This window comes from Cynara cardunculus (genome assembly GCF_001531365.2).
Source record: "Cynara cardunculus var. scolymus isolate 2C chromosome LG 2, CcrdV1, whole genome shotgun sequence".
Lineage (NCBI taxonomy): Eukaryota > Viridiplantae > Streptophyta > Magnoliopsida > Asterales > Asteraceae > Cynara > Cynara cardunculus.
The window spans coordinates 68,733,139-68,761,027 of NC_037529.1; the positions used below are offsets into that span (position 1 = coordinate 68,733,139).

At 35.9% G+C, this 27,889-nt stretch overlaps 2 protein-coding genes across 16 annotated transcripts; both read right to left on the reverse strand.

The window, feature by feature from the left end:
* Positions 1–158: 158 nt before the first annotated feature.
* On the reverse strand, positions 159–16,608 carry LOC112506532. 3 transcript variants are annotated; one of them, XM_025110648.1, is made up of 21 exons: positions 16,577–16,608; positions 16,306–16,427; positions 15,126–15,463; positions 13,003–14,499; positions 11,699–12,031; positions 9,522–9,612; positions 7,459–8,752; positions 7,298–7,377; positions 6,499–6,583; positions 6,324–6,415; positions 6,153–6,221; positions 4,931–4,967; positions 4,761–4,843; positions 3,497–3,931; positions 3,363–3,399; positions 2,651–2,708; positions 2,502–2,566; positions 1,858–1,923; positions 1,495–1,609; positions 1,373–1,411; positions 159–442 (listed from the first exon to the last, which is right to left on the reverse strand). In XM_025110648.1, exons 3-21 carry the CDS (start codon positions 15,451–15,453, stop codon positions 324–326), a joined length of 4,923 nt encoding a protein of 1,640 aa, XP_024966416.1. In that variant the 5' UTR covers positions 15,454–15,463; positions 16,306–16,427; positions 16,577–16,608; the 3' UTR covers positions 159–323. The 3 variants fall into 3 exon arrangements, with proteins under 3 accessions (XP_024966416.1, XP_024966417.1, XP_024966418.1); XM_025110649.1 differs by lacking the exons at positions 159–442; positions 1,373–1,411; positions 1,495–1,609; ... (2 more) ...; positions 2,651–2,708; positions 3,363–3,399 and having other exon boundaries at positions 3,542–3,599; positions 3,699–3,931; XM_025110650.1 differs by lacking the exons at positions 159–442; positions 1,373–1,411; positions 1,495–1,609; ... (2 more) ...; positions 2,651–2,708; positions 3,363–3,399 and having other exon boundaries at positions 3,870–4,245.
* A 2,851-nt stretch (positions 16,609–19,459) lies between these two features.
* Positions 19,460–27,889, reverse strand: LOC112507317 (poly(A)-specific ribonuclease PARN). Of its 13 annotated transcripts, XM_025111853.1 has the most exons (10): positions 27,676–27,834; positions 27,155–27,210; positions 26,788–26,982; positions 26,387–26,517; positions 24,977–25,308; positions 24,124–24,234; positions 23,225–23,351; positions 22,877–23,144; positions 20,808–21,600; positions 19,461–19,810 (listed from the first exon to the last, which is right to left on the reverse strand). In XM_025111853.1, exons 3-9 carry the CDS (start codon positions 26,949–26,951, stop codon positions 20,823–20,825), a joined length of 1,911 nt encoding a protein of 636 aa, XP_024967621.1. In that variant the 5' UTR covers positions 26,952–26,982; positions 27,155–27,210; positions 27,676–27,834; the 3' UTR covers positions 19,461–19,810; positions 20,808–20,822. The 13 variants fall into 13 exon arrangements, with proteins under 13 accessions (XP_024967625.1, XP_024967617.1, XP_024967624.1 ...); XM_025111857.1 differs by having other exon boundaries at positions 19,460–19,810; positions 26,880–27,210; positions 27,676–27,842; XM_025111851.1 differs by having other exon boundaries at positions 26,788–27,210; positions 27,671–27,889.

The following is a 27,889-nucleotide window of genomic DNA, read 5'->3' on the forward strand; positions in this document are numbered from 1 at the left end:
CTTCATCAAAAAAAGTATTATATGAAACAATTTCACAAGATTAAACAATTTCATGAAAAAATTTCATAAGATTAAACAATGAAATCGACAGATGAAGGTGGTTTGCACGGTTTACACAAATGAGGACGGTTTTCATATGATCACTCCTATATATAGATCGATGACCAGAAACTCAAAGGCCATAATAACACGGGATACGAATAACCACCGCCTAAAACTAAAAGATCGATTAGAAACACTCGAAATTAATTACAAGTCAAGGAATTTCCTATTCTCTTCCCTAATTATTTTCAAGCTAATTTATGTACACAAGTCTAATAATGCTATCTCTTCCCTGTTCTTTTGTTCTCTGCTGCAATTGCGGTTGTTGAAATATGAAATCTTCGATGAAGAGGACGCGGGTGCCGCGTTTTTCTGTTGAATCCTCTTACACATATCGATCCTGCAATAACAATCAATCAAGAGAACATATCCCTTAGGAAAGACGAATTCCATAAAGATTCACTAATTCTATTCCTACAATTTCCAAAGTTGTTCATTTTTCAAGCCAAAAGATGAGTGAAATCAATATTGTGAGAATTGTAAGAAACTCATTAGCTTAGTTTCCAAAAGAGTCTTGAGGAGTTAAGAGAGGTTCCAACATATATCGAGAGAAATGGTCCAAATCTAGCGGACACGAGAATCCTAATACAATGGAGGCTAGATGGGCACATATTATCCTAAGAGTGATAGACCTTGGCTCTGATACCATGCTAGAGTATGTGGAACCCTCCAAAAGCGCTCTTGAGGAGAAAAGGGAGGTTCCAACAATATTGAGAGAAAGTCCCGAGACTCCCAACACACCCTCTCCATGAGCACATATTGTCTCTACGAGTGATAGACTATGGCTCTGATACCATGTTAGAATATGTGGAACCAAAGAGCCTTTGAGGAGAGAAGGGATATCCCAACATATATCGAGATAAATGGTCCAAATCTAGCTGATGTAAGACTTCAACAGAGGCTAGACAAACACATATTGTTCCTAAGAGTAGTGGACCTTGGCTTTGATACCATGTTATAATATGTGGAACCCTCCAAAAGAGCCTTTGAGAAGAGAAGGGAGGTTCCAATATATATTGAGAGAAATGATCCAAATTTAGCTGATGTGAGACTCCAACACACCCTCCAAATTTAGCTTATGTGAGAAGTGTCCCTAAGAGTGTTAGACCTTGACTCTGATACCGTTTTAGAGTATGTGGAATCCTCCAAAAGAGTCTTTGAGGAGAGAAAGGAGGTTCCAACAATATTTAGAAAAAGGGCCAAAAAATCTAGTTGATATGAGACTCGAACAAATATGTACAATCAAACACGAGAAGTTGTTTCTTCGTACCTTTCCAAAAGCAGCGCTGAATATCACTGGTTGAAAGGGCTGATCAAGTACAACAGAGTTAGCAATTCAAACCCTAATCACAAAACTCAAAATTTGAACGATAAAAATGTGTTAAAACACACCTTTAAATATCGATGTTGCAGATGTACCACAGCCTAGATATCGCCTTGGCAAATTCCACAGCTGACATCTTGGAATGTCCATCGGAAACCGACTAGTTTCATCATCGGCAAATACCTGAATAATATATAAATTCATGATTATGATGCAAAGGGGCAGAGCGACTTTGCTCAAATACACAGCAGGTTCAAGTTCGAATCCTGCGTGGGATGGGGTTGAACCCCTCCACTAGCCTTAGACGCTGAGTCATCTATGAAATGCCTCCTCACATATGGTTCCTAGGGGGCGGGTTCCGGGCCCGGTCGGGGTCGCAGGTAATCAACCTTTTGCTCAAAAAAAGCAGCATCTTGGAGAAGCACACATACCTCATTAACCTGAAAATATGTTCCGTTGAGGGGAAACTTCCCTCTATTTGCAGTTCGACAAGGTATCTATAAATGCATATTGGTATTTATCAACTTAGAAACATCATGAAAAGTCGTAAAATTAGCATTGTAGGGGCAGGTTCGTTTGAGAACCATGAGAATCATGAGAACCAACCATTCATAATGAATATCAAGATAGAGTATCATGAATAGTTGAAAATGTATCATGATGAATAATATTCAAGCATATTCATAATGAACAGTTGTTTCTCACAAATTAGCATTTATAGGGGCAGGTTCATTTGAGAACCATGAGAACCAACTATTCAAAATGAATATTGTGATAGATATTCATGACGAGTATCATGAATAATGAAAATGTAGAATGACGAATTATATTTAGGCATATTCATAATGAATAGTTGGTTCTCACAAATTAGCATAATAGGGGCAGGTTTGTTTGAGAACCATGAGAATCAACTATTCATAATGAATATATTCATGAATAATGAAAATGTATCATAATGAAAAATATTTAGGCATATTCATAATGAATAGTTGGTTCTCGCAATTCTCAAAATATTTGTGGTTCCTAAATGAACTTTCCCCTAATATTATAATCAAGTGGTTTAGGATTTCCTCACCAAGACCGTTCCTTTAACCATTTCTTCTTGATCATTGTTGTATTCTAATGAATTGGAAGTTTCACCTGTTTGAGAAAGCAAAAATGAGAACTTATGATATTAAAGATTGCAGTGGACCTAAGATAGTTTTGAGCAATTAAATTCAATACCTCGAAGCCAAATGGCAAGAAGGTATGGGGTTGGATCATCGTGTTCCCTTTCGTCAAACTATATGTATTCATAAATAGTGTGTTAGGAAAAGATTCAAATACCTTTGATTCATAAAATCTTTTGATACTCCGGCATCCCAAAAAAGTGCAATACTTTCTATTTTGGATTGTCCCAAAAAAGGCAACGGTTTTTACCAAGAAAAATGTATCGAAATGCAATGAAGTTTGCTTTAGTTCCTATTTAGTATAATAAATAATTATCTTTTCTCAAACAATGTAACAAAGTTTCAAAATTTCCTATTTTGTATCCATTTTGACCGTTAACCTGCTAATCTTGTAACGCTTGATGACATAGATATCAAGTTTATCATCCACTTCGTCGTTACCCTTTCGTAAACGTGTATCCACATCATCAGATATTACAATATCAGTAGGTTACCGCTCAAAACAGGAACACAAAAGAAAATTTGGAAACTTTATTACATCGATTAAGAAAAGTTATCTTCTTTACACTAAATATGAACTAAACCAAACTTCATTGTATTTTGCCCTTTTTTATATTTCCATATTTACCTATTAGCGGTAATTATAAGATACAAGTGAGGTGAGGTCGACTGTGATCACAAGTTTTACCAACTTTATCCTACGTGACAAATAGAACAACTCTACTTTTTGGGATGACGTAAGTAGCAAATAGGTTAGGAATACTTACCCCAGCCAAACTCGGATGGTAGTCTGGGAGCTCATAGCTGCAAAAAAAATTGTTTATGTCCACAGAGATAAAGTAAAAAAACAAATAAAGAAGATAAACCCAAAAAAAAGTAGATTTCTATAAAACCAACTTACACATAGTGTACAGTCCTCAACTTCGCTACGTACTTCATTCGTGGTGCCGGAATGGAGGCAGCTTGTGCGGTTAAAGCAACTAGGGCTTTCGACATTTCAGCCTCTGGGAGAGAAATATTATTAACGTCTATAGTATCCTTTAAAGTTTCTCGAAACTCTTCGGTGTTAAGTCTGATGGTGGGAATTTCATCATCCGACTCACAATAGTAGTCTTCAATATCGCGTATGATTGGCAATGCGTCTTCAGGCTCCGGAGATAGGGGAACTTCGATTATGGGCTCGCTATTTCGAACATGATAAGTTGAAGCCAAGTTGTCGAGTTCTAATACGAAGGATGATGGTGGTGTTTTAAGCATTGAATCGTTTTGTTCATTTGCAGCTGGGACGATTGAAGTTGCATTACTTTCTTTTGGACCAGGAAGGGCAAGCCTAGCACTACATTCGACAACTTGACGTCAATAATGCGCGAAAATCTTCCCTTGTCCCAAATTTGTGCAAGGCAAAATGCATAAAAATGCAATGAAGTTGCCTTGGTTCCTATTTAATGTAACAAATATATTCTTTTTTCTCAATCAATGTAATGAAGCTACAAAAAATTCCTATTTAATATAACAAAGTTTCAAAATTTTCTACTTTTCACCTATATTTACTGTTAACCTTGTAACATTTGATGATTTGGATGTCAGTTTACCTTCCACTTTGCCGTTGCCCTTTCGTAAACCTTTCATAAATGGGCATCCACGTCGTAGCTTACAGGTCAAAATGGGTACAAAATGGTAAATTTTGAAACTTTGTTACATTGATCAAGAAAAAAAAATTCATCATACAAACTAGAAACTAAACTAAACTTTGATGCCTTTTGCCAAATTATATATTAGGGTGGGAAAACCACAAAAAAATGAAAAAACCAAGGAACACTTTAGTAACCATTCATCTGTAAGTAATGCACATGTGCATACAAGTAATTTGTAAGTAATTTTTCTGGTATGCACATGTGCATAGAAACCAAGAAACATCTTCAATTACTTATATGCACATGTGCATAGTACAGATGAACGGTTATTAGGGTGTTCCTCAGTGTTTTATTTTTTGGGGGTTTTCCCTGAATCTCCCTCTTATATATAATTTCTTAAAAATACAAATATATAAATATACTTTTATTGTCTAGTTATCAATCAAAATTTATTTATGGTTAGTAATATATATATATATATATATATATGTATGTGTATGTATGAGGATGGCAAATAGACAAGATACAAACCTAGCAAATGCGCTTGCATAATGTCTGCACTCTGCTCTCATGGGACATGCATTGCAATTTGGACTTTTCTTGGTACAAAATACCTATAAAATGTGAATATCGTAAGCTGAAAAAAGTTGGGAGTTAAACTTGTGATGGAAATAAAGAAAGAATGAAGAAAAGAAACATACCTTTCCGAACGTGATCAACTGATAATGTAACTCGTATCTGTATTCAAGTATAGAACAGCATAATAAGATTCATAGTAACAATAGTGATGAATAATGCTAAGGCTCGTGATGCTGGTAAATTTTGTTTGAAACAAGCAACAACAACTTGTAACAGTAGTTAAATGGAGGAAAGCAAGTCTGCATATCTGACTTTTGATGGTCAAAATGGACTTTGCCTTTTTAACTTAAAATTTACACAAGTGCTCTATAAGAGAATGACAATTGTATTAAATTATAGATATAAAATTTAATAAAAAAAGTAAAGAGCTAAACAGTCTATGACAAAATTTTAATCTTGCGTATGTTAAGAGTACGTTTGGTGCGCAAACTACATGGGACAGGAAGGAACAAGAAAAAAAAGTCCCATGTTTGGCTTTGACATGTGACAAGAATGCGGTAGGAATTTCATGGGACAAAACTAGAGTTTTTTGTTCAAACCAAAAAGGTGGAACAACATTGGACAAAACACAAAATTACTGTTTTACCCTCCTAGCATAACAAAATCTAAAATGACTAGGTATAGTATACACTAAGATTATATATATGATAAATTGTAATTTTCTTTTTTATAATAAAATTATATAACCAACATTTTAGGGGCAATATGATCATTTTAACAGTTTGTCTTGTATTGTTCTAGTTGTACCAAATGCACGACAAACAAGGACCTGTTTGTTAGCATCTTAATGAGCTTAATGGGACTCACAGCTTATTCGATCAGCTATACATGACTGCTTGGTAGTGGCTTAATGATATAGAAAGTGGCTTATTCAGTAAGCTTCTAGGGGGAGCTTTATGCATAAAGCCAAGGTTTTTTTTTCAAACCTGCCCTTCCCAATTAAAAAAAATGCTCATCCCATCTATGAAAAAACCCTCCCAAACAAAAACTTTCTCAATCGATACAGACAGATTAATCCACACAAATAGCTTTATCCATAAAGGGACTAATGGAAAACCAACCAAACAGCCCCTTGGTCCTGTCCCATCTAGTATGCGCAGCAAACACTACCTTAGGTTCGAGTACAAAATTTGAGTTATGTAGCTGTAGCATTTCTTAGTAACTTACAATTGGATAACATGTATAAACCAAACCAATGGCCTCTACCCCAAAGAGTAGAGTCAGAATTGGATAACATATATCTATACTGAAAACTGATTGAGCATGCAAAAAGGAAAAGATTACAATGTTCTTTGATCAAGTGTGCATAGCCTGGGGAAGAGGTATTTTTGAATGGAGTCCATCATTGGGTACCTGAAATGAAATATCAGCAAATTACAATCGTGAAACTTACTTCAAGAATGGAGGATGTAAATAGCAATATACGATGGAATATGCTGACATAGTGGAACTTACGCGTTCAAAAGATGAATTTGAACTTCTTCAGGGAGGGGCTGCAGTGGAACCCACCCTAGACGTGTGGCTACCCGACCAACATTTGTGTCAACCTTTTACGAAGGAAATAGCAAATGTTGAAATGCAAAGTAATCTTGTAAGATAAAAAAGTTTGCTGAAATGCCAAAACCCTTACAGGAAAAGCAAGATGATGTAGTGTTAAAAGTCGTACGCACTCCACGCTTTTCAAACCAATTCCTTGTATGCTCAGCAAGAACTCCCTACAAGCATAAAATTATGAGCTCTAATCCTCGGTGAATATCAAACCTTAATAGTTGTTTTAGTTACTACTCCCTCCGTCCCAAAATAAGTGTCCACATTTATATTTTAGTTTGTCTCAAAATAAAGGGGAGTTAGATTGGTAGAATGTTTTTCGAAGGAATGGAATATGTTAGAGGAATTGGAATGGAATGTTATCAGGTTTGACAAAGTGTTTGGTTGGCAGGAAATGGGATGTAATCTGTCAAATGAATTGGAATATGTTTGTTTATTTTACAAAGGAATTGGAATTAGATGACAAAAATGACCAAAATACCCTTTCTTTGAATTTGTATCTTTTTATTGTTTCTTAAACTATAAATATAATAATTTAAGAAAATTGGTTTATTGGGGTAGTTTTGTCATCTTAAGAAAATTGGTTGGAATGTAATTCAATTCCTTCCCACACCATGATGGAGTGATGAAATCCATGGTTGGTGGAATGTATGGAATTCGATTCCATTCCATATGTAAACCAAATGCTGGAATGGAATTTGGTCAATGGAATTATCCATTCCAATTCCATCAAATTCCATTGGAATCCTGCAAACCAAACACCCCCTAAGTGTCCACGTTCATAATTAAGTGTGATAATTACACATTTCTAAAACTGTGTGCCTTTTTCATAGTGGACATTTATTTTGGACGGAGGGAGTATAACTCATTACATCACTTACTTTGCCTTGTCTGGTGGAACATCCCTTAACCACTCGAGATCAATAGTTCCATGGTCTTTAACCATTCGGTCTAAAAACTCCTGCCAGAAAGTGAAGACATAATCCAACCTTGTAAATGAAAAAAACGTTATTTAGTTTATGAAAAAAAAACAGTCGCATACTTTTATCCGTGCAGCTAACACGTTATTCATTCCTCTTTCAACTATAGTTTCAGCAATTTCTTCGACTGTAGCACGCCTAACTGCATCCCAATCAACCGCATCCATGTTATTCTCATTGGTTTCTTTTCCTCCACTTTTGCAATAAGTTCTCCTCAAACTTTCCCAATCAGTCTTCATTTCTTGCTTTTCGTCAGTTCGGCTTTTCTTTTTTCCAGTGCTTCGAGGGTCTAACGGGATTGCTTTCATGCTCGGGTGATTGTTTACTGCATCTACGCTTTGTTCAATGGTGACTTCAGAATTTAGCGTGCAAATTGGAGTAGCAATTATTGGTTCTTCTTCAAGGGTTGTTGACTTTTGTTGAGCTATGAATTCACCATCAGAATGGTTCAGATGCTCGTTACCTTGATTTTTTTCCCTCTCTACGTTCCTGAAAATTGAAATCTCACATAAACCCACGTTTACATCAGAGATGGTAGCACAAGGTTCATGAGGAGGCGGCAAATAAAAAGATGTTGCACTTTGATCTTCGCCTTCTTTGCTCGCATTCAAATGCCCATTATCTCTGCCCTCATTTAATGGCGATTTATCATTTTCGGAACTATAAAATTGCTTTAGATAGTCCACCTCCTCTATGTCGAGAAGTTTCCTGAAAGCATTTGAATTTTCATCGACACATGGCTTATCTTGAACCACAAATGGATTTGAAACCCCCTCTTTCCCCTCAAATTCACTTTCCGAATGCTTTAAATGCGCATTACCTCCGTTCTTTTCCCCTACCACCTCCCTCTCTATGTTCCTGACGACTGAAATTTCACATAAACCAACGTTTACATCAGAAATTGTAGCACATGGTTCATGACAAATTGACAAATCGAAAGATGTTGCACTTTGCTCTTCGCCTTCTTTGCTCACATTCAAATCCCCATTATCTCTGCTCTCATTTAGTGGCGATTTATCATTTGCGGAACTATAAAATTGCTTTAGATAGTCCACCTCCTCTATGTCGAGAAGTTTTCTGAAAGCATTTGAATTTTCATCGACACAGGGCTTATCTTGAACCAGAAATGGATTTGAAAGCCCCTCTTGTTCAGGTTTCACGGTTGGAGTCGCATCGCTTACATCAGCACATGAAGTTCCCATATCCTTCTCTGTTTCATTATTCATAGAGAACCTCCCATCAACTACTGTATTACTTCTGACTAATTCTTGGCTAGTTTCGACTTCACCATGGTCACAAACTTCTTTGCTAGTGGACTTAACCGGAAATCTTGCCGCTAGAGACATGAAAGCCGAGCTGAAGAGAAACATTATTGTTAAGAGAAAGAGAGATTATTGTTAAGATTAATTTCTCTTCTTCTTTGGTGTGTAATATGTAATATTTTTTCTCTCTCAGTTTTCGTAAAAACTAGTATTCATAAACACAGGAATAAAAAATAATTTTGTTTCAATAAAGAGGAACATGATAATGCTTTTACAAACAAATCTGAATGCAAATATTCAAAATCGACCAACTGTCAACAGTCAACTCTAAGTCTCCAAACACAAAATAGAAGCATTGGTATATCAAGCAACTGTTTCCTGAAATGGTAAAATAAAGTGTTTGTGTCTTCTTACCATCATACAATCAAAATACTTCACCCTCCGTGAAGGCAATCATGAATGGTTATCTCTTGAAATTGAATTTAGGAACCTAAAACATATAAAATAAACTCCTCATCATACCCGCATCTCTATTCCAAAGGGCCTCTTGAAACCATTATGTTTTTCCTAAACGCAAATTCATAGCCTTTACCTATCCAAAAGTTCTTTTCCCAGAATTTGACAAGGCCTCAAGGGTACACATTTCTAAAACCAAACGAAGTCAAGATATCCCACTCGGAAGTAGGGTCTTCGGGAGTAGAACGTATGCAAACTAGTCTTCTACCCAAAGAGTAGAGCGGTTGTTTCCATGAAGACATTTCTATTGCTCAATAATCAATGGGATTACTTGATGCCACTTATTTATTGGACATTTATGGAATCACATTTGAAATTCAGGGTATGAAGAAAAACATTGTGCATACCTTGATAGATGGTCTGACACGTTTTGAGTTAAATAAACTCCAACCACCGAGTCCACTACAGATCCCTTCCATTGTGAGAAACGCCTGTTACCTGCGAAGGATGTGCTTAAGTCAGTCAATGCTCTTCCAAGTGATAAAGATAGAACGAAAAAAGACCAAATTTCAGGGAAGTACCTGCATGCATATGCCGACATAAGTTAAAATGAGGTGGCAAACTGGGGTCATGCTTGTTTTGGATTCACTCCTCTTTCATATTTTTTTCATGCTTCCCATTTTGTTCATCCTTTCTTTATTCCGATATTTCTCAATCTTTCCCTCCTTTGTGAAACATCTTCCATTACTACCTAAACTACGTGTTAGTTGTTACTTGTTTGGTTATTAAATGCACCTCTCTCGGTGCAAGGGTTTTGGACTGGGGTGTATATAGAAAATAGAGCAAATGCATGAAGCAACATTCTTAGTTACTCTTTGAACCCCATTTACAGAAAGAGAAAAAACTTACTAGAAAATAAAGAACAATTAAAACATTCTTGGTTCGCAAAATGTTTTCAGAAGGAATGAAATCTGTCAAAGGAATTTGACTTTGAAGGAATTAATGGAATTTGACCGCGCTTTTGGCTGGAATGAATTAGAATGGAATATGTTAAATGATTTTGAAGCTGCCTGTTTGGTTGGTAGAATGTAGCTTCCTAATTGGAATGAATAAATGATAAATGACAAAAATACTCCTTTTATAACGGTGGTGGTCGGCCGTGGTTCAGATTGGTGGTGGTCGGCCGTGGTTAAGACTGGTGGTGGTCGGAGGTGGTTCAGAAAGGTGGTGGTCGGTGGTGGTTATGATGTTGGTCATATGGGTCTGGGTAAATCAAGTAGGGAAGACGGGGATAATTTTGTCTTTTTGAGAAAATGGGAAGGAATGGAATTGAATTCATTCACAATTGTGATGGAATGACCAAGTCCATGAATGGTGGAATGTGTGGAATCAATTCCATTCCATAGGTAAACCAAACGCCTGAAAGGGATATGGTCAACGAAATTGATCATTTCAATTTCCTTCAGATTCCGTCATGAACCAAACGCCCCCTAAGACTTTGTAGTCGATCAACTAATTCAAGAGAGATTGTGGAAAGCCATTAGAAATCACTCAACGAACTAAGCAAAGAGAAAAGAGGATAAAAGAACAAAATCAAGAAACGAAGTCTAGATCAGGTCCAGGTTTTTCTTTGTTATAGTTATCTGGTTTTCATATTATCTAACATCATCTTCAAAACCTTTGAAGTAGTATTTAAGGAACATGGCAGAGGCAGGCTATTAATTTGACTCTCTTTATCGAAGGGTTATTGACCCAGCGGTAACCAGGTTACCGGTAGATCCCGACCTACCTGGAAGTCAACTCACCAAATGTCCTGAGTGAGTGTTTGTGAGTTTTGCCATATATGAATACTATATACTTCACATTAATAACATTCTCTTTTACTGGAGAGAAACAAAGACAACAGGTAGATCTTTATGAGAATAAGATGGAAAGGTAGGGATGGTGGAGAGGAATTGTTAGCTTAGTGAAATATCATCTTGAACCCATATATGCACAAGACTGTTCCAAGTAAAAGCAAATGCAAAATATTGAGTGGAAAACGGTGATTAGGCCCAATTGCTTGTTTCAATAATGTTACATAGATAATTCATAAATCTTGGCCCAATTTAACAAAATTGGAAAATTTTAGGGGTCAAAGACTAATCCCTGACGGGTTCAGGGGAAGGAATCCCCTGGTTCGGGGTACCCAGTAAAAATAATAATAAAAACAAGGTATTTTAAAATTAAATTATAACGAACCGTCACTACATTAATTACCAATATTGAAAATCGAATATATTTGTCATTTAATAATAAATGTATACATATATATTTATTTCACATACTATATACATATATCAAATAAAATAAAAAGATTAATTGGGATCGGATTAGGGGCGGGTAATGTCATCCCGACACCGCCCCTTTACCCACCAAAGAGGGAATTCCCCGTCCCTACGGGTAATATTCCCGTCTCTAGGTGAAAGTAAGTGCCATGCCACAAAATAGTGAAAAAAAATTTCATGGTGGCATGAATTTGAGACTAGATGTCAAATTTATTGACGGTTCAGTATATTACTTTGTTTAGAGAATTAAATATTACCTTGGATAAGATGCATCTTGGCAATGAATGAGTCCACTCGTCCACGAAATACTTTCCTCTGTCTTTCCCACCATTCCTCCTTCTCTTTGTCCATTTCTTCAACTGGTTCACTTCCATCATTCTCCATCAGCAGCTTCCACACTCTCAATGTCTCCTCATCAAGATTCACCTTGGGAAGCACTTTGCGCTTCTTGGGAGGTTCTGTCTTTACAAGCGTCCCACTGAAATTATGATCCCGTACCACAAGTTCCTTGCATTGACCATTGATGTCTAGATTCTCCATCTTCCTTCTTACAAACTCCGTGATTTCTCTTACATACAACTCATTTAACTCTGCATCAATCATGGTAAAAAGATATATATAAGAGCGTCGATTAGGGGTGTTCACCCAAACCGCCCACACCGCACCGATTCGCAGATTGGTCCAATTCGCAAAACCGCGGTTTAGAACTTTCATGATGCGGTTTGCTTTCTTACCAAATCGCACTATGCGGAGGGGTTTGCGGTTTTGAGTTACCAAACCGAGTTCAGACCGCACCGACAATACCCGTTTGGGAACGTCCAGTGCCAAAGTCACTAAATGGGTAAAACTACACACCTCCGGTTCTTCATACTTTTTCAATATGAAAAAAAAATGTGATCTGATCAAATAATATTATTATGGTTCGAGAGACAAAAATAGTATCTACTCGGACACTACAGTCTGTTGAATCAGCAGCAGACATTAAGCGTCCTTTTTATGGGGGCTTTATTCTGGCTCCGCTTAGAAAAGGTCAAGTAGACACGATAGGTCCGCATATTCAGTATATTTTTTAATTTTATATAACACACACACACACATATATATATATATATAGAATAATTGTTAATTTATTATTTATGTAATATTTTTGGACTTTGAATTTGATTCAATATTGCAATATCTAACTTAAGTTTTAAGTTTTTTTTAACCCACACGTCCAATTCAGTTTGAAGTTTATTTATTTTTCCTTCTTAGACTAATTTTAGTTATGCAATATGTATTCGGGGATGTATTGAAACTCTTTATTTTTTTGGACTACGGACACTTTATCATTGATTTTTTAATGTTTTCTTCAACTTATAGTTATTGGATTGTAAGCATAAAGTGTGATAGGTACAAACCACATAAACCACACCGCAAAATGCGGTTTGAGGTTTAGGCGGTGCAATTTGCAGTTTGGGAAAATGCTCAACCGCAAACGCAGTTTGGGGAGCGAACACCCCTAGATTCCATAACTGGCAATGGAAAAAAAATATGTTGTTAATGACATTAGCTTAATTACCTTTTTTAGAAAGCGGGGTAGCTTGGTCTCCGGGTAGCAAACTTTGACTTCCAAGAACCGGAACCTCTTGTAGTTGGAGCGACTTTAGAGCATCAACAGAGTTATCAACTAGTTGCACATTCCGGTGAAATGAGGTAAAACTCTCAATTGTCTGGATCGGAACCTCTTGTAGTGGGAAGCATTCCGTAACCTTTAGAAAACTTTCTTCTTGCTGTGGAAGGCATATTTCAGTTTCATAAGGCATTGCTTTAAAAATAGATAACTCCATGATATTTTCTCTCCTTTTTTCACTTTCATAAGGCGTTGTTTTAAAAATAGGAATGTCCAAGATATTTTCTCGCCTACGAGTGTGTCGTATGGATCGCTTCCTTTTCTTGGTTAAAAACACATGAAGAAATCTTTCGGCCGTATGAAGATTGGGTTTCACCACTCCTTTGTGGTCTTTGGATTTATTGACCCCATTATGTACACTTTTTCCAGTAGTTTGTATGTGCTTTCTATGTGATCTTTTCACGCGTTTCTTCCCATCTTCAAAAGCCTTGATGTACCACCAATTTACATTCATAGTGGCCTTTCTTCTCTTTGCCCTTTGTTTCTTGAATATACTTGGAAAATTGGGTCCACTTTTTTTGCTATTTTGTAGACACTGATTTGCTCTAAATTTCCTTCGATATACTTGCAGCGTAGGGATGACACTGGTTGCGTTTGAACTTCTTTTCTTTCGGCGTTGATAAAAGTAAACAAACCTTCTACCATGTGTTTCAGCTAGTTCTTGATTTCTTATGACTGAAGTATCTTGATGGCATTGCTGCTTGTTATTATCTGCCAACAAATCCTCTGAAGCTTTAAGACACTTTTTTTGAAACCTACTCCTCCTTGGTGTATTTCTCTTGGAAGTAACAAGCTTACCGAAATAACTAAATTCTCCAAGGTCATAATTAACGCTTCGGGGTTGTACATGTGATTTTGACACATAATGAGACTTTCCATCAACTAGATGATGGTTAAAATCCAAGGAACGCTTGCATGACTTAAAAACGATTATGGACGACATAGAAGCTGATTGGACATCTTGCACAACATCTTTATAGCCATAACTAGTTGAGCTTTGCATACAACTGGTTGACCCTGTGAATGTGTTCTTTCTTGCCGGCTTCCTCCTCTCTTGTACCCGATTTGGAGTTACGGGTTTTGGAGTTTTTGGTCTTGGGGTAGAAGCCCGTGGTGTTTGAGCCTTTGGGACTTTCTTTGGTTTGCTATCATCTAATATTTTAGGCCTGTGTTTTTTCATTCGGGGTCTTTGACTTGGCTTCTTATTCAAGTCAATGCCATCATTACGCCTTTTCCTGCTATCTTTTTTCTCAGATGTAGTAGGAACTGAGCCAACACCAGCTCGTGACTCATGAACACGATGAACGTTTTTACTGTCACACTCGGAATGAGGTACTTTGACTTCCTCCTCTCGTGCACAGCTTGTGTCATCTACACAAAAGCAAACTATTTCAAGATTAATGAATTAGACATTAGACGCATCTTAACTGAAATGGCTAAGAGATTGCATTGTGTATTTATCCTAATGGGTTAAAAGAGTTCAAGCACTTATGCAGGAATCCAGATGATCAGTTAAAAAAGAAGATAGAATTATTAGTCTCATACACCCTCCATCAAAAAGACTTTGACTTTGAAAAGTCAAACTACTTTCAACTTGAAAAACCCAGTTACCATAATAGATTATAAACAAGTATTACAAATAGAAAGATTTCGGTGGTAAAGGAATAGCAAATCATTTCAAATTTGACTTTCAGAATTCTTTCTGATTCTCAATAATGAAAGTAGCAACTGGTCATTGTATGGCTGATCAATATACCAATTACTAAAATACTAAATCAGTAAGATCCCACATTAGTTGGGGATGGGAACAAAAATTGCCTTCTAAAAGACAGGATACCTCCTCTATTAGATGCGTTTTAAGACCGTGAATCCGGGTGTGAACAAAGCAGACAATATTTGGTAATGTTGGCCTGGGATGTTACAAATATGCATTTTAGTTTTCATAGGCGTTAACAACACAGTTTCACACACCAGAAGTTCCAAAAACTATAAGTAGAGTAAAGACATCTTACGCTGATCCGCTGCATTGCTTTTAGGATCCTTTCCAGCCACACCCAAATCCGCTTCACGTTCACCAAAACCAGCCTTCAATCCATACATCTCATTAATTCCATTATGTTCCAAATATCCAGTAGCATTGAAAGAAGCCATAAATGGAAATGCCTCATTTAGATTCTCGATTCCTGTCCCTTGTCCAGAAGTTAATGTCGCCTTGCAGTTATGTCGACCTCCCATCGGTTGAACCGAATGCAACCCTAACCCTAACCTAGCGGGAATTGGCTTTCCTGGGGTCAAGGGCATCCAAACACCATCTCTTTCCATGGAATCACCTGATTCCATCACTGCAATCCTGTAGACATGTTAGAAACCCAACAAAAAGAAAATTAAAACAGGGAAAAGTAGGTTAGAGTACCACCGTTAGTAATCTTTTAAGGTTCTAAATGACGTGAGGCGCGGCGTGGCGGCAAGGTCAAGCCCTAAGCCTTACGAGTTACGGCGAGGCCGCGGCTTTTTTCAAGGCCCTAAGGTGGCATATGTATATACACACACACACATACACACTTATGTGTGTTGGTGTTTTGAATAATATCATAGAACAAACAAAATTCATGTAAAGTAATAAAAAAGAACCACTGATACCAAATATATAGATAAAAAATGATATCGAGTGCAAAATCGGGATTATATCTCTTGAATCTTTTCTCACTACTTTCTTCAATTTTCAAAGAATTCGTGTTCGACTCTTCATATTTATCTATTTAAGGTTTTAGTTTTATTTAAGTTTTAGCCTTTTAGGTCTCATACATAATTATCATTTATCCCTCAACTTATATATTAAACATAACCCCACACCTTACAAAATAAAGCGTCGTAACAAGCCATAACGTGTTATAATGCAAGCCAACTCAAGGGGGTTAACGTGGCAGCGAATCCAAGCCTTTATGCCATAACGCGCCATAACATGGCCATAAGATGTTATTTAGAACTACTTCTTTTAGAAGTTTTCATATTGGAAAGACTACAAACATTACTGGTCTGTCTAGTATACAATCAGCAAGATGATGAATCTATGATTCCCCCTTTTTTAGTACCAAATTCAAAACACATATCCATGATCATAATAAATAAACAATAAATAAATAGCAGAAAACTGAAGTATAATGGAGAGCGAGGAGAATTAGAGCTTTGAACCTTGAAGTAAGTTGAAGCCAAGTTAAATCAATTTTTGAACCACCCGCTACGAAAGAAGCTAATTAAGCATCTGATAACCATCTCTCATGGCGATTTCACTTCAGACTCCCAAAAATTTCAACCTTTTACAACAAAATTAAACACTAAATTCATCTTGATTTGTGTGAAATTCTGGGTTTACCATCCAAAATCAACAGGGGAAAAAGAACAATGTGTGTATATATTGAAACGAAGTTGTGCAAATTGAAGTTAGGGTTTTGTTCATACTTACAATGTTTATAGAAACCGTTTTACCGAAGAGAACACCACCATGGAAAAGGGTTTTCTGTTGCAGACACGAACGTTTGGGGAGATAAATATATATTTACAAAAATTGCAAATTGCATGGGGAAAAAAAATAATGGAGTTTGAAACGGATTAATCAAGGACTTATTTGTTTTAAAAATTGTTTAAGAAGTTATTTAATAATTTTTTGAATGTCTAAGGAATTATTTGTTTTAAAAATTGTCCAATGATTTATTTAACATATTTTGGAATGTCCAATGACTTATTTGTTTAAAAAAATTGTCCAAAGACTTATTTGTTCTAAAAAATTGTCCAAGGACTTATTAACATGTTTGGGAATATCCAAGGACTTATTTGTTTCAAAAAAAAGTCCAATGACTTAATCATTCCAAACAAGAAAATCCATTGGTTTTTATTGTACTTTTCCCTTTAAATAACTTGCTTTTAAAACTTTTATTTTGTTATCCAAAATGTAAAGTTTTAAAATTTAAGTATATGGATAACCGGTTGAAGTATTAACATATTATCATGCTAATATGGCATCCAACTCAGTAATATTTGCTGACGTGGTTAGTGACATAAATATTTTTAATTTAAAATTAGTCTTCAACTGGTTACTCGGGTGCTTAAATATTTAAAACTTTACATCTTATGTATCAAAATGAAAGTTTTGAAAGTATATTGCTTAAAAAAAAATCAAGTTAAAATACATTATTTTTTCATACAATTTATCCTTATAAAAATAAACCATAAAAGATTAACGTGTTAATTCATGTCATAAAAAGGAATATAAATTTCCCAAATAATATTTTGCAAATTTAAAATATTTAATCAAAAAAAACTAAATCAATACTATATTATAAAGCATTTGAAAAAAACTCTTAAAAACCATTTTTTATACGTAAAGTACTGTTATTAATGCATATTACTTAAAACTCAAGATTGCAAGTAGATTGTGCGTAAGTATGACTTAGTAAAGCTCCATATCTGAATTCGTGTAACTAACTGCAGATAAACATAATCAAATACAAGATAAACATTTTATTTTAAATATAAAAAATCTAAAATATAATTAGGATAATCAYTRAGTTCTAACAGAATACTTAATTATTATHTTTATAAAATGTTATATTATTAAACCAAAAATAAATTATTTCATTATTAAACTTAAATTAAATTATAATAAAAAAATAAAGAAATTACATAAAAAATTAGAACTTTTAAATAATTGATTTGATATTAACATTGGTTTTTTCTTATCAAATTTTTATGATATCTTCAAATTTATATTTTATTAAAAAATAAAATCATTATTGTTTTCTTAAAAACACATAAAATCGTATTATAACATTTACAGAGACAAATAATAAAATAGAACATTAAAATCGAGATGTGTCTCGCTGCATTGTGCGAGTACTCTTATAGTATATACTAAATGGATGGACTTGTTACGATATCAAGTTTTTTTCTCCAATATTGTATACCAATCAATTGTATTAATATATAAAATTTTATACTGTGTACCGACCAACTATATTTGGTACCAATATTTTTTGGTTGATACTGGTTTTGTACCAATTTCAAATTACATATATAAAAACTTGTCATTTTATAAATTTTGAGTGACCTTTTAAGTTTCCCCGTAACACCACATAATATTTAAGGGTTTTTAATTCCAAAGAAATAAAAGTTGCAAATGCTCAAATGTTAAAACAAAGTAGTTAAGTTATAGTGTTTAATATTTAATATATAAAAAATACAAAACTAATAAATAATTAAATAAGTTGGTATCATGGTACTACTGTGGTATGTGACTTCGTATACCGTGTACCAACCAAGTTTGCATACTTGGTATGATACTACCAATCAATTGTAATTGACTGATACCACTTTAATTAATACAGTTGGTACACATGTCGGTTGGTTTGATTTGGTACAAAATTGTCACGGTCTAAAACTCTAGTCTAATTGAAGACGATTTTGTGATTGTCCTTTCTACTATTCCTACGGACCACCGACACTGTCCTACGAAAATATTCCGTCCGTCTCAATAAGTTTCCTATTGAATGTGCATGATAGGTATTCAACTTTAAATAAATAGTACCAAATCAAAGGGCATTTGGCCTAGCGGTATCTGAGCCTCTTGTCTCCTATGAGGTCAAGGGTTCTAACCTCATCAATAATGAGGAGGGTTTGTGAATTTATTTGTTCCATTTGCCGTATATAAATTAAATTATATTATATACTTCAAAAAAAAAAAAACAGTTTTCTTTTCTTTTTCTTTCAAGTTACATCCAAATATATCCATTAGAAAAACATGATGTTTCATTAATTCTTTCTTTCCATTTTTTTTCCTCATACTTTTGCACACTGCCAGCCAAGTCGTTTACCAGACTCTTACCGAGTGTCATTTACCTTACACCGAGAATGACAAGTACCAATAATCTTACCTGGTAAACACTTATCGCAAGAAAAGGCAAGTGCTTTTTTTGAAAAGGTGCCCCATGCCATATCTGGACTAATCGTGGCAAAATGTGACGGGAAGAAATCAGTTCTGATAAACTTATTGGCCACTAGTAGCTAGTAGCTTCGTCGTTGATCTCTCCTCTTCCCAACCCACCTGTGTCGGTTTCGGGTACAGGTACCCTTTATCAAATTTGATCAGCCGTAGACAAGTAATCCTAATGTGGGCAGATTTGGTGCATACGCCTGGAATCAAACTCTGGGCAGATGAGATATTCTATCAATGGGGATCTCAACCATTACGCCACAAACCTTTTGGTTAAGGTAAATGACTCTTACAGGTAAGCACTTACGCAGTAAGTGTTAACCCCTTGATTCTTTGAAGTAAAGGACAGATCTGGATACATTCCAGATTCCACTCCTTGGGTTCGTTTAATTTAGTCTTTGCTTCGGTCTTAGGCTAACGATTAACCAACGTCATAATTTGACGTTTTGATGTGACAAAGAGCACATATAACGGTTCGTTCGTTTGTAAAACACTATTTTCTTGAATTTCGACAACCGATTACGGAAAAAAAAAAAGACCATACTGCTTCGGCATACCAGTAAAACACTTGCAACACTATTGTCTTCAATATCACTTCCTTGAATCCTCCGTCTCTTTTTATGAGTTTTGAACCATTTACATACAGCTTTGCTTCACCTCACGAAACTTGTTTGTTATTTCTTCACATTAGCTTGCAAGAACTCCCGGCACCTGCATCCACAACGCCACGTTTGAGTCCTAACCGGTTGAAGCATAAAAGGGATAAAAAGACACTTCTGACCCCACTTTCTTGGGGTAGAGGACAGGTCTGTGTACGTCGCGGTTCTTCCACGGACCGGACACTACTTCCGGATTGGATAAATTACAATTAACTTGTAAACTCAATAATGATCAAAAAATAGAAGCTCGTAAGAGACTATTTGGAGGGTTGTAACCATACAACGCAATGTGATCCAAATTCAATAAATACAAAATTTTATATAAATGCTTTTACTATTTTATTGTTAGAACTTATAGTCTCTACATTGGATAAATTACAATTAACTTGTCAACATACATGATTAAAGGCTGACTCCTCTCATTTCCAAATCGGTTTTGGAATTCAAGACACTAAGGATCTTTTCATAGCATAGGAAAACAAAGTACCCATACACTTGTCCCATGACCCATGTATGACTCAACAACTCAAAATTCCTGCTACAAATTCACGTAAGACGAACTACAGCTACTAGGTTGACAGCCCAGTGACACTTTGAAGGGGGGGGATATTAACAATTGGGTTAATTTCACAGAAGACAGATTACAACTAATGTGATTTTGCGATGGGAGATTGGTCCTTTTCTTTATTTCTGTTGGTACAGTGATCGTATATATTGAATTATCATCTATAATAACTAAACACGTATTGGAACATCATCAGTATTAAATTACAGTTTATGTTTGGATTCTTGCAGTATATTTTCTTTATAATTGTGTTCTAGCCATCCGTTAATTGTTTAAAAACTTGGATGATTCTTTTTTCGACTTGTTTTATACCAGATCTGAAATTCTAGGAATGCATGAAAACACAACAGTAGAGTCATAACATGCCATATTGCCATCTACAGCTATGAAAACAAAATACCAAATAACTTAAGCCAAAATTTAAAGCTGATAGCAATATTAGCCTCCTAAAAAAAAGTGTCGAGTTCAAGAGTTTGGAACTTACATGCCAATATGAGTCTCAGCAGGATACAATATCTAGCATTTCTCCTTTAGGAAACTTGCTGCTACCTGAGGTACACTTTAATGGTTGTTTGATGTCTGCTGTCTTGGTATCAATTGGAGATTGTGAATTCGCAAACGAACCATTTTCTTGGACCTTATTTTCTAACAATTTGGTGTTCAAATTAATACCAACAGCTTCAGCTTGATCAGCAAACAGGACTTTCGAAATGGGGGAACCACAAATTTCTTTGTATACCTCATAAGAGGCAGCACGGGTGTTTCCACCTTCCAGAAGTTCTGAAAGGGGGTGAAAAACAGAAATAGCATCATTCTTCTTCTCAAGTCTCGATTTCAGTTCCAGAAAATCAGAAACCAATTCGGACTTGTTAAACTGAACAAACACAGCAGTCCTATCCAAGTGGTAGATGGATGTAACTGAGGTCAACCCAAAAACTTTACAAAGAGATTCTTTTATCTCCCTTGCCTTGAGCTTTGACGGGAAGCCCCAAATTATGGCAATATTTGGAAACAAAATCTTTGTTGGTTGGATTTTGAAAGTGTTAAATGCTGAAGATTCTGTTGTAGTTCCACCAGTTTTTATGTTAACTATATCTCCACAACTCCAACTGAGGTAAAGAAGATTGATGTACTTTTGAAGCTTCTCTTCTTTCATCAACATTGAGTGAGAGCTGAAATCAATATTAAGATGACTGCATGATTGGGCAAAAATGCACCCTGTCATGAAAGCATCATAACCAGCTTCATGCTTAGCTCCAGAGTTCCAGTTTGATGATCTGCAAGTTGAGTTTAACATATTCTTAATGCAACACGTAATCAGATAAAATGACAATAATGCTTATATTGGTTGCAACAGTTATGGATGATACATAATAATCCCTGTTGTAAACCCCCTCTATTTCTCGTGCTATTGGTTTTGAAAATCGTTTGAGGCGCACGCCTCGAGACGAGGCAGCCCAAAATCGCACCTGAGGCAGCGCCTCTTGGACCCTGAATGAGGCCTTGGTTTAGTGAGGCGGGTCGGCGAGGCGTGAGGCGTTGTCAAGGCGTACACCTCAGATGATCAGCTTCGGTAATTGTTTTTGCGGCTTTTTTATAAGCTTTATGGCAATAGTAGTACTTCTCTTTATAGTATAAGTGTCTTTTATTTTAAGAAACTAAAAGTCAAAGCCCAATGGCCCCAATGTGTGGGTTGACCCTTCCTCTTCCTCCAAGCAACCAATTTTTCCACACCCTCTCAGCCTATCTCACGGTTCACTCTTTCCTCTATCAAGAACCACTGCACCAACGCCCTTAGTAATTTAGTATTATACATATTGTTTATAAATGTATACATATACTTGTGTGGTTATATACATATTTTGGTATATGTATGTTTCTGCCTTGGGGCATACGCCTGGCCACGTTGAGGGAAAACGGCCCAAGGCCCGATTCCACCTTCTAAAACCTTGCTCGCGCTCCTACATAGTTTTGACATTTTGTCAACCCACCCCACTAACCATAACCTAGGCAATAGAACAGTTTGCAAGCGTGGAGGAAACTGTGTGGCTAAATCATGCAAATGTATCCTTCTAAAATATGAACGCATCTTTGAACAAGAAACAGGTTTATATTACCGTCTATGTTCCAAAAAGAGCAATTTGTTCATTTAAGAATTTCTAATGGAGGCATCCTTACATTTGAAATGAAGGGAACATTTGCTTTCGATTTGAAATGTCACCAACAGGGCAACAGAAATGCAGACAGCATACGAAGCATGTAATATTTCCTTGTAAATTAGACATGATAAAGCAAGTAACTGTGTTACCATGGCATGAATCCAACAGATATCGCCAAATAATGAGCTAAAAATAATTTAAATCTTAAATGTAAAAAACAAATGAAGCCAATTACATCTGCAAATCCATATTATTCAAATACTACAGGGAAACATACCACAGATAAATCACCAAGTGATGAGCTAGAAATTTATTAAATCTTGAATGTAAAGAACAAATAAAGCCAATCACATTTGCAAATCCATATCATTCAAATACCAGAGGAAAAACATACCTCATATCATCCACTTGAACCTCAACTGTGACAGAACTAGGAGCCAAGCCAGAGCTGCTGACACCAGAAGCAATATGTGGGCAGAGAATGGCAAAAGCTTTGGACAGTGAAGTGCTACTCTTCTTCATCTTTAATTGCAATACATTACTTGCATTCAGGAGGATCTTCGTGTCAATTATGTATGGAAAGTTCTTTTGAACTAAGGTTACATATTCCTCAAGATTCGAAGGAAGAGGACCCACAAACTTTCTACATACATGTGCAATATCTGTTTCAATAGACAGAAGATTAGTTGTATGTCAATTGAATCATCTTTTTGAAAGAAGCAGCCTCCAAAAGTCATCCTACCAAGAAAGCAATTGTGTCCAACAATCAACTTTTGTTCGGAGGAAAGGAGGTCAATCACATGCCGAAAGCCAATGGCAGCTCCAATCTTCATCTCTGCTTCCTTGCAAAGGTCTCCTTTAACCTCTTTCTGCATAAGGTGGTACAGATTTTATAAACAGTACGACAATATCCTACTGAGTGCTATTTAAGACCAGAAGAGAACTGAGACACGGACCTCCTTGAAGCAACCACACCGTTTACAAAAATTCAAACACGCACGAATAAGTACATTATAAACCAAATTTCATGTTTTGGATAATGTAGAAAAGTGATGATATTCATACAATCAAAACTCCAATAATTATCCTATGTTATTTTAAATCATTTCACTCTAGTTGTCGATTCCATAATATTTTTGTATTGCCACAACATGCTACTACATGCACACAGAACTTGAAAGACCATAGTTCTCCTGATATAGCATTTAATGCTCTCAAGAACGTGGTTAAGGTTTGTCGAGAGTGTGCAGCTACGCGTCAATGCCAAACCAAACTGCAAAGTCTATCTTAGGTGCAGTCCCTTGAAGTTCCTAACAAGGATTATTCTGACTTGCTCTAAATTGCAATCCATGCTATGTAGATCATCACTTCCAGGTCCAAGGAAAAAAAGAACTAGGTACTTAACACGCTCGTCTATGAGAAATAATATGTAGCACAGTAGAGAATCAGAGAGACATAACAGATTGCTCCCCAAATTGTACTACAAAAAGGAATGAAAATAATGATTTAATACTTGTTCCTTTTACCAATATTGTTGTATGTGGTTGGAACATGCAATGTGAAGTTTAACTTTGTACATTTGAAACAAAAGGAAGATTATAATAAGCTCCACAAATTTTAATATTAATACTTGTATCTTACCATAAGCAACTCTAGGTCCCTTCTGGAGTTTGTGTAGACGATAAATTGTTCTAAACATGAAGCACCATTTACACGGATGTAAGCTAAATCTTTGAAGCTCTTTTGTATAACCTGCAAAATATCAATATCAAGTATTCCCTCATTCCCATGAAAACTACAACGCTTGCCTTTTTCCAAATATCCAATAAAAACTGCAACATTTTTACCTTTTCCTGAATGTCCAATGAAAATTGCAACATTTTACCCCATAAGTTTTCATGTTAAATTACCTACTTTCCATTATTCCCGTTTATAATTAAATTCATGATAGTGGTAATAGTTTATTGTTTTGTCATTATTGAATGGTATTTTAAATATCGCAAATAGTCACACAATTTCCTTAAATTATGTGCCAATTTAAATGTTGCAAATTCCATGATACTAATGTTAACACATTTGCAAGTTAAAATTAAATGAAAAAAATCATAAATAGAGGAATTCATAGGTCCGTCATTCAAAAAATGAACCAAACGCCAGAATGGAATTTGGTCAACAGAATTGGCCCTTCCAATTCCTTTAGCTCCCGTCAGAATCAGAGAAACCAAACAACACCTAATACTCTCATCGCAGTTGTCTATCATATCAGTTTGAGTCTTAGCTAGCTCTTGTCAAGGATTTAAGGTGTAACTTCTAAATTTTAGATCTGCATAGACCAGCAATGCATAAGACAATAGTAAATGCTTTTCTGAATTTCTTCCAATAAAGCTATAATGGAAATAATTACAAAACAGATGTATATATTACAAAACAAAGTTATAATGATTAGGAAACATGTGCAAATTAGTTTTCAAGATTTATATATAAAAAACATTACCGACTTAATCAACCTTAGCTGGCGGGAAGTGAATCCATTCAGTTTGATGGCTGGACGCATCCTAAAAAAGATGGTCTGAAACTGATTCATGGAGTCATTAGAGTCTTCTGGAATCTGGCTGGACCTTCTATTTCTAATCTGTAACAGGTCATCATGCCATTCACTGATTTTGTTCCTCATTCTCTCCACAAAAAGAATATCTGCCATTCTAACCAATGGAACATCTTTAATTTCTTTGGTTGTGCATGGTGACTCTGATAACTCATCTTCATGTGTTGAATGTAAGTGTAATCTAGCTGCGTCTTCTAGTGCTCTAGATAAATAAGATATTCCTGAATTTACCCAAGGTTGTAAAAGCTCAAAAAACGGGTGCAAATAAACTACCACAATGGATTTTGTAGTACATAATAAAACTAAAATAAAACTATACCATCTAATAATAAAGGTTCATGAACAATGTTCTAAAAGCGTTGAGCGGAACTATGCGGTCGAGTGGTCATCTGGCACTAATCGCCTAAGGTGGCGATTTAACGGAAGTTTAAGCTGTTCATTTGAATATACAAGACAATCAATTTTCTATTATGTAGACATATGAAAATTTAATAAAAGTACATTTCTAAACAACTGGTTTCTGTTCCATTATAATAGTTGCTCGGAATGACTATAAAGATTCCGTCGAACTTGAGAAAAGTCTTGATAATTTGAGCTTCGAGGGACACCAACTCCTATGCAGTTGATCAAGAAGCCCTAAGTAATCCAAGCAATAAAGAGTCGCTTAAGGAGTAACAAAAAATTGTAGACTTACCCCCATCCCCCATCAAGCATCTACTCTTAACGAGGCATAACAATTCTATGAGCCGCTAAGAGACAAAAGTCAAGGAACAAACACTAAATATTCAGAATAACAATCCTATAATTTTGATGCTTCCAACAGTTTCAAAGGAGCAAAGAAGAGATAAAGATATTATGCAAAAAAATAATTGTAAAATAACAAATGCACAATCTTATCTTAGCATCCTTTTAGCTAGGGTGATAGGCTTATGCAATATCTGACCCTAACATATTATGCACCCTTATAAACAGTTGAAACCGGATCTTTTATCTCTAATGTCAAATGTATGCAAAGCGAATTTTTTTGACATTACCAATCATCCTCCATTTGTGTGAGTCAATTAGCATCATACTTCTATTACTAATAACAAAACACTATTGATGATTAAATAGTCGGTATTTTCAATTTTAGCAAGGAAATAATTTCAGCCTTCCTGACCAGAGATATTAAGGTAGACCCTTAGCAAGATCACAAAACCTCCAATTTATCTGGGAACTACATTTATCTGAAATTCATTATTTTGGATAAAAAACCAGCATGCTACTCATAAGAAATAACCTAAGGGATAAAATAAATACCTTCTTTTACACACAGATTGAAATCAAACTGGTACTTTGCCAAAAAATCAATTGAGGCAGTCTGGCACAGGAACTCATAAGATGGGTCATAAGCTCCAACTTCTTGACGGGGAAATATGTAAAAGTTGTGCCTGTCACAAGAACTCATAACGTCAGGTTACAATAGTTACAAAGAACTCAAGTTCAAGCTTTTAACCCATTTCTTAGTTACCTATTTATTAATCTGACCATCAGGTAGAGCAGGATTTCAAGCTTTTAACCCATTTCTTAGTTACCCCATCCCTCATTTCTCATTTTCAAAGCAAATCATAAAATTGTTATTCCCATACTGTAAAATTCTGTCTATAGAATGTTATTTTTAAAAAAATTGGCAACGTAAGCGTAAAGAAAAAAAGACTAACGGATGGGCAATGAATGACTGCTTGGTGGAGTCCCAACGGAAGGGGCAAACCCCAAACTGAACAACTGCAAACTTCTCAGCAGAGTCCTTCACCTTGAGATAACGAACATCAAATCTGTCAAACTCAAATGACTCCCTCCAAGGAGCGCTCGTCACTCCAGTCATTTCCAAGTCAATTGACACAAAATCCGAGTCTCTGACGTGACGACGAAGGTCAGCAAGAGACAACTCAAAGTTGGACCTAGTAACATTCTTGAGAGCGAAACTCGAAGAAGGGGAGGAAAAGGAAGCACGAGATGAATGAAACGGAATTGGAATCAGGGTTAGGGTTTTGGAGATTGCCCTAACCATCCAATGTTGCTTCATACCAATATCCTCTTTCACAGTCTCTGATACTTCTTCATGACCCCGACTTTGAGAGGCTCTGTAAAGTAGCAGCATAAGGCATTATGAGATGATGCTAACAGATCAAAATTCACGAAATCAGATAAAAAGTAATAAATTGAGGTTCATGATGATTAAATTTTATCAAAGGAAAAACCTCATTGCACTATACTACAAAACATAACAGAATTAAATCACCCATAAAATAGCAACCGAATTCAAACTCACAAAGTAAAACACAAAAACGGAAGCAGAAAAGACCAAACAATCAAACAGGGCCATTAATGATCACAACTACTATAACAACAACAGAACAACTTTTTGTGCTGTGCTCGTTCATCCATCGTCATTTTTCCATTAATAATGAAACTAAATCAAATCCAAACTACTAAAAAGTAGCAAAAGCAGCAAGCAGAAACGAATCCAAAGAGGAGCATGTCCATTGAAACATTGAGAATAAGACGACCTAATTGCAACAATATGAAACTGTGAATTGCAACCTTACCGACGGTCAAACGAGCACCTACGGGAGCATTAATTGAAGAAAAATAAAAGGCAGAGAAGACGGCAATAACGGAGAAGAAGAGGCCACGACTGAAGCTTTCTCGAGAGCCGTCCGGCCGGAGAGACGAGAGTGCACTGCAGGGAGTGACCGGCAACGGTGAATGACTAGGGTTTCTAGCGAGGGGTATTTTTGGTTTTTCAATTTCACAGCATGC

Excerpts from the sequence above, each read along its gene's own strand:
- LOC112506532 (XM_025110648.1), bottom strand. The coding sequence starts at position 15,453 with ATGGAATCAGGTGATTCCATGGAAAGAGATGGTGTTTGGATGCCCTTG. Across the intron at positions 6,416-6,498 it reads TACATCATCTTGCTTTTCCT|GTTGACACAAATGTTGGTCG; the intron begins GTAAGGGTTTTG and ends CCTTCGTAAAAG. Across the intron at positions 6,222-6,323 it reads CAAATTCATCTTTTGAACGC|GTACCCAATGATGGACTCCA; the intron begins GTAAGTTCCACT and ends ATTTCATTTCAG.
- LOC112507317 (XM_025111849.1), bottom strand. The coding sequence starts at position 27,227 with ATGCTGCTACTTTACAGAGCCTCTCAAAGTCGGGGTCATGAAGAAGTA. Across the intron at positions 25,309-26,386 it reads CAATCTGTGTGTAAAAGAAG|GAATATCTTATTTATCTAGA; the intron begins GTATTTATTTTA and ends GGGTAAATTCAG. Across the intron at positions 24,235-24,976 it reads AGCTAAGGTTGATTAAGTCG|GTTATACAAAAGAGCTTCAA; the intron begins GTAATGTTTTTT and ends GATATTTTGCAG.